The sequence below is a fragment of the Nannospalax galili genome, unplaced genomic scaffold (assembly GCF_000622305.1).
Source record: "Nannospalax galili isolate Female #2095 unplaced genomic scaffold, S.galili_v1.0 scaffold1477, whole genome shotgun sequence".
NCBI lineage: Eukaryota > Metazoa > Chordata > Mammalia > Rodentia > Spalacidae > Nannospalax > Nannospalax galili.
In genome coordinates, this window is record NW_008339642.1 from 781,547 (window position 1) to 790,239 (window position 8,693).

The 8,693-nt window shown below is 37.9% G+C and overlaps 1 protein-coding gene across 4 annotated transcripts in view; it reads right to left on the bottom strand.

Moving 5' to 3' along the window:
* Plcb1 (phospholipase C beta 1) overlaps window positions 1–8,693 on the bottom strand; it is an 803,221-nt gene that overhangs the window by 266,433 nt on the left and 528,095 nt on the right. For all 4 annotated transcript variants that reach the window (XM_029564145.1, XM_017798487.2, XM_008834353.2 and 1 more), the window contains 2 exons: window positions 4,259–4,359; window positions 2,009–2,175 (listed from right to left, as the gene is read on the bottom strand). In XM_029564145.1, coding sequence (XP_029420005.1) covers window positions 2,009–2,175; window positions 4,259–4,359 — 268 coding nt within the window. The remainder of the gene's footprint in view (window positions 1–2,008; window positions 2,176–4,258; window positions 4,360–8,693) is intronic.

Consider the following 8,693-nt stretch of genomic DNA (forward strand, 5'->3'; position numbering starts at 1 on the left):
AAATGGAATTACACAGCTTCAGGTTTATAATTTAACTGCAATAAAATGGGGAGGTTTTTATACAGTACACCTTATAAATAACTTAAGAGGAAGAATTGATGATAAAAAAGAATGGAGCATGAAACACCTGTTAATAACATCTGCTGCTATATTAGTTTAGTTATTTAGCAAATACTTATGCACACCTCCTCTTCACAAAAGATTAAGAACATAAACAAATTCAACTCTTTTCTTTTGGTTTGGCACTTTTAACATATTTTGGCTTTCTTTCATGGATATCAATTGAGTCTTGAGGTTTATATTCTATTATCAAAGACATTGACATAATTATCTTATTTTTCATGCTGAATTTAACTCACTGTCATTTTTCTGAAGAGTGTAAGTGTTAAAAAGAAAGACATGAGTACTCAAATTACAGTATTCATGACCTTCTTGTTTGGGACAGGCAAGGGTCACTGTCTGTTCCCATGTCAGGCGTATTTCAGTCTGCAATACAACAGCTTGGCAAGGAAGAAGCATTTGCTGACCAGGGCAGGAAAATTTCTAAGTATATGATTTTATGTTGAAAAAATAAGACAAACCCCCTTGAGAATCATATTCTGTATAACAAGATTCAAACCCGCCTCTTTGTGGAAGTCAAATGTGCAAACATTTGGCTTAAAATGCATAAGAAATGCTTGGACAATTTATAACTAACATATACATCTCCCAAACAGAAATCCCTAGTGTGGCTATATGGCCAACGTGCCAACACTAGCAGGTTGACAGCAGCGAAGACCATCGTTTCTTCTGGTCTGAGTTGCACGTTCAGTCAACTAACTATGTTTCTTAGGTTTCACATTTTTGTAAGAGATAGAGACAATATAAAAGTCTTTCTCAGATAAATAAGACCGAATTTTTCAGTCAGTACTAAGATAAACCATCTATTGATTCTTGGGCACGTTTGAGGAACTATTCAAATGAAAGCAGCAAAGGAAAGGACATTACGAGATCACAGTAAACTACGCCATATTTTCTCATCTGTGTGTGGATAAAAATACATGGGCCACCTGACTTAAAGTTATAAGCTGGTTTCTTGAAGGATATGCTGACAGCAAGTCTTGAGTAAGGCATTTGACCTCAGAGTCTCAACTTGACTCTTTGAAAGATGTTTATGTGTTTTTAAATATTTATTTATTTATTATGTATTTATTTATTTTTGCTGGTACTGGGGATTAAACATGTGCTTCTCAGGCTTGGCAACTGGTCTACCACTGAATTATATCTCTAGCCCTCATGTGTGGTTAAAATTTTTTTAATTTATTTATTTTTATATTTATGTGTATGAGAGTTTTGCCTGCATGTAAGTGCACCTGCATATGCAATGCTCATGCAGGCCAGAAGAGGGTGTTAATTGGAATTAAAGACAGTTGTCAGCTGCCATGTGGGTTTGGTGAACTGAACCTAGGTCTTCTGCAAGAGCAGTCAGTCTGAGCCATCTCTCCTGCCCAACTTTGTGGTGCATTTTTAAGGTCACATAATAAAAGGAGCCATTTCATTATAGATCCAAACCAGTCATCATACTCAAGTCAAACAAAATTTCTTAAATTGTACTTTGTTGAAATATACTTTATTTACTTAATAAAGAAAAAAACAGAATGAATTTTCTTAAAAAAATATATCCTAAAGTTAAACAAATGTTAGCAACTATAAACTCAAATTTTTATTATTTATTTTTTTTTCAAACTCAAATTTTTAAAAAAATGTTTTTCATCTTCAGATAAAATATTCCAAACTCTTAGTGTCTAAAGCATTCAAATCCTCCATTTGTCAAAAAAGGACAAAAAAATCCACAATAACAACAGACCTACTTCGGGTTAACCATCAGAGAGTTCAGACACAAAGGAAAGCAAGCATTCAAACAGGGAAACAGCCAAACAGTCTTTAACATCCCTAGCTGCCAGAGTATGGCCCGCTGAAGGAGAACCAGGACTTCTGTGGGGTGGGGTAAAGAATGGAGCACACTGACCTTTTCTGGCAAGGCTGTCATTAGGTTCATACTTCTCAATCAACACTTGGACTTGCTCTTGTTTCAAAGGTGGATAAAGTATTTCATTTAGCCGGGGATCTCGTTGCTTAAGGTTGATAAAATCCATCATCTGATCAACAGTAAGGTATGGTTTGCTTTTGGCACCACTAAAAACAATGAAAAACAAGAGACTACACTGTTTTCCCAAGTCTTGTTTATACATATATCTACAGAGAAACAAAACTCCGACCCTACTGGAAAAATCTATTCCGAAATTCCAATCTTACCCAAAAAACACAACGCTGTCCCACCATATCCCCTGTACCTCACTGGGTATAAGCCATCTTTGGTGATCAACACCACTCAGGTCTAAGGCCTTGGCAAAGGAACAGATACCTAAGAGAATCCACAGTGGTAGAACACTGAACAGTGTGTGTAAGGATGGGCTCAGAATTCAACACAGTGGTATGAATCATTTCTGATCATAATACTAAAATGATTTTGTCATTAAGTCCTATATCCCACTTAGTCACTTAAAGATGTCTTTATTACTGAATTATTACTTTTCAAAGAGAAAAAGACCAGCTTAGACACATTTTTTTTCATTTAACTAAAGTTATAGGTTCATAAGAGTTGATAGCTGGCTACAGGTAGTCTATGCCTTTAATCCCAGCACTGGAAAGGCAGAGAAAGGCAGATCTCTGTGAGTTTGAGGCCAGTCTAGTCTACAAAGTGAATTCTAGGCTAGCCAGGGTTATATAGTAAGACTGTTTCAAAAAAAAAAAAACTGAAACAGAAGAAAACTTTGTTGGGGCTGGAGAAATGGCTTAGCCAAGATGTGTCCTGTTCTATCAATGATTGTCAGACCATTAAGAGCACTGGCTGATCTTCAAAGGACCCGGGTTCGGTTCCTGGCACCCACATGATGGCTGACAACCTTCTGTACCTCCAGTACCAGGTGATCTGACACCCTCTTTTGATCTCCGTATGTATTACAAGCATTGGTGTACTTACATATGTGCAGGTAAAATGTTCATATATGTAAAATAAAAATAAATTAAAAAATAGTCTATAACATTTTAGTTTTTGTTTCTAGAGACAGACTCACTAGTACCCATGGTAGTTCTAATGCTCACTAAATGCTCCAGGCTGCCTTCAAACTCACAGTGCTCCTCCTGATTCAGCCCCTATGAATAATGATAATTATGATTTATGACCATTGGATACTGAACTTTTAAACACACAATCTCATTTTCTTCTCAAACAGGGCACTTATCAAAATAGTGTGATTCAAATGACTCATTTCAATTTTATTAGCAACCTAGACAGCTCCATGTTATAAACACTGTGGGTGCTCAATAAATATTTCATGGCAATGAGCACCACAAAGTCAAAGTACTGATGTGCAGGGTCCTGCTCAGCAGCCCTCCGTGACTGTCCGCTTCCGTCCTTCGTCTATCCGATTTGGACCGACTTTCTGCCATTATAGAGATTTTGGTATATCAAGAAGGATAAATTGCCACTTTCATTTATCTGTTTTTTTCTTTTTTAAAAAAGATTAATTTATTTTTAGTTTATGTGTCTGAGTGTTCTGCCTGCATGTATGTAAACACAGTCATGTTGCATAACGCCTGTGGAGGTCAGAAGAGAGCATTGGATCCCCTGGAACTGGAATTATGGATGGGTGTTAGCTGCCATGTGGGTGCTGGGAGCCAAACCTGGGTCCTCTGGAAGAGAAGCCAGTGCTCTTAATCACTGAGCCATCTCCCCAGTCCCATGTTTTTTTCTTCTCTTTTTGTGAGTTTCTTTAAAATGTAATATGTATAGACACATAATTTCTAACATCATAGAAAGTACTATTCTTCTGGGATTGTTCTTAGTGATCCACACTTTGCTCTAAAGTCGATCAGAGGAATAAAATGAGCGCTCAGTCAGAAGTTTTCCTGCTACATGAATCTGTCTTCTGTAAGCCAAGATGCATCCTGTTCTATCAATGATCGGCAGACCATGCAGGCAACTGAGCACAGGAAAATGACACCCTGACATACACCACAGCAAACATCTGCTCATTAAAACAGTGGCTGTGTGTCAGAGCCAAGAACACACGATCACCTCCAACAAACCTCCCAGAAGCTGTTTTTTACAGCATGAAGCTCTTCCATCTCCCTCAAGTCATGCTCAAAGTCCTGCCCTGGCCACTCTGAACATCGTTGCATGCTGGAAAAAGTGGATTAAAACACATCCTCTTACAATTCAGAAAAGATGTTATCGATTTCAGGTCGGGGACAAAGATTGTTCAGGAAAACTCTGTACACATCTGGAGTGAAATCCTCTTGAGGTATGGTATCATTCTGGGAAGCAAAACAACAAGGTCAGCAGGAGGCCTCTCTCTCTAATTTCCTCCTTACCCTCTCTTCAGCCCTCCCTCTTTGCCTCCCTCCCTTCCCTTTCCATTTTCTCAGAACCAGAGTAAACATCCAGAATGTATCTATGAGGCCACTGTACAGTTCATTTGGAACCTAACTTTGATGTAACAACTCTGTTTTCTGTTGTTTTAATTTTAAAACTTAAGAAATTTATCCTGCAAAATAGATGTTAAAGCAATTTGCTTAATATATTTACTAAAGTAATTTAGACATAGGAAGAATCCGTTTAGCAGCAATCCTTCCTTCCTTCTTCCCCCCCTCCCCCTTCCTTCCTTCTCTCTCTTTCTTTCTTCCATCTTTACTCTCTCCTTCCTTCCCTCCCTCCATCTCTTCCTTCCCTTCAGCCCTTTCTTTCTGTGTGAGTTCACATGTATATGCTCATGTACACACATGTACATGTGCACATAGAGGCTAGGCCTTGGGTTTTGTTCCTTGAGAGTCATTCACTTTATTTTATGCGACAGGGTCTCTCATTGGTCTGGAGCTCACAAAGTAGGTTAGGTTAACTGTCCAGTGAGCCCCAGGGATCCCCTTGTTTCTGCTTCCCCAGTGCCAGGATTACAAGCATACACATGCATTTTTTAACCTGGTTTCTAGGGAGCAAATTCAGGTCCACATGCCCTTTACTATCTTCCCAGCATGTATGTACGTATTGTCTTTCATTTTCTTTCCTTTTCTTCCCCCTCCCCTCCCTCCCTCTCTCCCTCCTTCCCTTCCTTTTCTTTTCCTGCCCCCTCCTCTGTGTTTTGGGTTAATTTTTTTCCTTTTTAAAAATTGTGATAGAGAATATATAACCTTGTTTGCCATTTTAATCATTTTTGGTGTACAGATCAAGAGCATGAAGTGTATGCACATGACTGTTGCCTTTTTATTAGGTTTTTAAGTGAATATTTTAAAAAATGATGAGCCTAAAGAAAGACAGTGCTAAAATGAATACATAAATTCCACTTTTATACCGTTTCTCTTCAATCCCATCCCTCTGGTTTATGTTATCTGATCAGTTAGTTGTAAGATACTTTGTAAGATAAGCAGGACAGCACCAGACATTATTTGTGGCCGATTGCTTATTGTCCTGTTGTTTAGGAAGCAAGTCATCAATACGAAAGACCACCTCTATGACTTATGTTTTCTGTTTGGTTGGGCTACCATGGAAACCGGAAGCATGTATTTAAGCCTTTGTTAACAGGAAGGGCATTTTTCAAGCAGCTTCCTGTTTCAGGTATGTGTTTGTATGATTATTTTTATTTTCAAGCCCCTAAAACAAAGAAAACACCCTTCCTTTTAAATATATTCATATGCTTTAAACTGCATTTTTACAGAAATTTCTAAAAATCATTGTCTGAAATTGCACACTGCTTGCTAACAGATAAGAAAAATTATCTCATCACAGGCATATAATAGGGGCCCTATGTTTGCAGGATGAATGAATGAAGTAACATTTTCTTTACTAAGTCCATTTATAAAAGGGGAAAAACAATATTTTGCAAAAAAAAAAGAATTTGGGAAAAAAACCACATAGCAATGACACACATGATTTTTTACGTAGAGAGATGCTTTATACCAGTAGACTTGGGCTCCTTGGACACAAGCTTTGAAATCATGAACTCGGAGTCAAATCCAAGAACAATGAGGGATTCTCTTGGAGGGGGGCTTAGTTTTGGTTTTGAAAGTCATAAAATGGGAACATGCGTAACCTGTAACCAGAATTCCAGAATTCTATTTCATTTATAAACAGAAATACCTCTTGCTAGAGATCATCATTTTTTCTTTTCTGAGTTAGACACACATATCTCTTATTTTTCCTGGATAGATAAAATGACTGTCTTACTCCACTTTTCGGCTGTGAGACACAGAGAGAAAGATTTAAGAGTCATTTGTAAAAAATATTCAGTCGTGCTGCTGGCCAGCTCAAGTGTATCCAACGTTACTGCATTTATGAACCCCAAGTGAGTTTTCCTGTTCTCCTACTAAATCTAGCTCACTCTACTTCTCGCTAAGCTCACCCAGCAGACACATAAATTGATTTTATCTAAGGATATCAATAATGGTGTTTCTTGCTTCTTAATGTCTCTTCCTCTGAGCACCCTTGGAAAACCTGAACTGAGTTTTATCCTGAATTTGTCCCTGGTTACATCTTGCTTATCTGTCATTCTAACCCTCATCCACCTATATTGTGTTCCTAGCTGTAGAATTATCTTGATTCTTCATACACAATCTAGAACCTGCACACTGCTTGTTAAATGCTCAGTTTCCAGGGTATAGGATACAGTAGGTACAGAGTAAGTACTGATTGAATGATTGACTATGAGGAGGGTGGTAGACATTGACAGCAAGGGTCGTGTATTATTTCCTTTGGAATACTGGGTTTGACTATGCTCATTCACATAAAAGGGCAGACACATCGTTTCATAGAACAAGTTTTACTAAAATGTAACCATTGTTTATCAGCTGCAAATGAGGACTTTCAACTACAGCGGGCAAACTAACAAGGCAATCTGAATCGGTAAAACATTATTTTCATTGCCTGGTGAAACTTAGTAGATGGAGAAAAAAACACACACACGAAAACAGAGCCAGTTTTATGCATCTCATTGCTCTCCTGCCCAACTGATCAGAGAGGATATCTTATGGTCTTTGGAGCCAGTGAGTGAAAATGGCAGAAAAGAGAATCACGGATGGGACCGAATAAACGAACGTCAAGGAGAAAGCGGAAGAGACTCGGGAACGCTTGCTGCACGCTACAGCAATTCTCAGTTCCTTAGGTGTTCAATGAGGCTGAAAGTCGCAGAGCTCATGAATGTACTTCCTCTTCTTATCTCGGGATTTCGTAAGGAGGATGGTACAAATTCATGCTACCTCTTTGACTAAGGAGGAAACCCAAGTCCAGCATGTTAGAGGTTATGCCCCATGTTCACATAACCCTTTTTGAAGTACTTTCACCCTAGTGACGATACACTTTTGTGTCCACGGTATACCTTCATGATGACTTCCAATATACTGCTTTCCTTTTATATTTTATATTTTGGATTTTCCACCAGCTCATAGGTTTTTTACTAAAGGGACAATCTGTTACTTAATTCTGTTGAGTTCTAGGCAGGATGCCTTGTATAGAATAGACAGTTATATCTGCTGGATGAATGCAGGTGATGGGATCAGACCGTAAGTTTTCTTGTCATTCAGGACTAGATCTGGCCTCAGGCATCCAGCATAAAACATTTTCAGTCACTATCTGTTGCTACCATCACTTGCACATTTAAGGGTGAATTAGGAAGGCTAGTATGACCTGAAGAAGCATGGCCCGAATCAGACCATTTAGTAGAGAAACAATGAAGTAGTAGCAAATGTGAAAAAGTGGAACTGTTCTAGCTAAATGCTTGTGTATGAAGACTCTCAACAGAGGAAAAAAATATTGTGACCTTTTGTTCCTAGTCATGGTGGCATTTGTATTTCTGGATCCCATAGACTTGGTAATATCATGTCTACATGTTAATTAAAAGTAAAAGAAAAATATGGGGCATATATATGAGGTCTATAGCATGCATATATATATATATGTATATTACACTGAAAAGGATAACAACTAATTTTACTGTGCCAAGCATATGACTCTCTTGAAAATTTTTATTTATTCCCTAGGCCAATGCCAGGACGTTTATCTGTTAGCATTTTACTTTTGTAGACATAACAGTAGGGCTCTGGAAAGCTCGGAAAGCTGTAAACCTTTTCTAAGGTTGCTGTTAAGCTGGCTAGGGTGGAGGCAGCAGGTAGTGAGTGCATTTTGACTCTGGGTTGTTCAATTCTGTTATTCACTCTGTAAATCAGTAATCTAAATGTTCATATTAGTTTTAGGATGGTGATTTTGTTTTCACATTCATCTATTTGTCTATTTAAAAAATAATTCTTTAGCATATTCAGTAACACACTCCAGAGCAAGAGTACATCTCTTTCACAAGTGGCTGCAAGTTTCTAGGTTCACAGTTGAATTAATACAGTTATACAATATTGAAGTCAGTATAAGCCCTGTAAGACATAAAATTGAATGAGTTTTTAACCTTTAAAAAAGACCTCCATTTCATTTTAGAATATATTCTTCCTTGCAGAAAGACTCATTGTTTTTGCTACAAACACTGAGACGTTGGCTCATGCATCTCTAATCTGTATGTATCTGATTATTACTAGTCATAATCGGTTGCACTTGGATCCTTGGCACCTGCGTATGTCTATAAAGTCATCGGTTCGATTTCAATGGTAATGTTTAT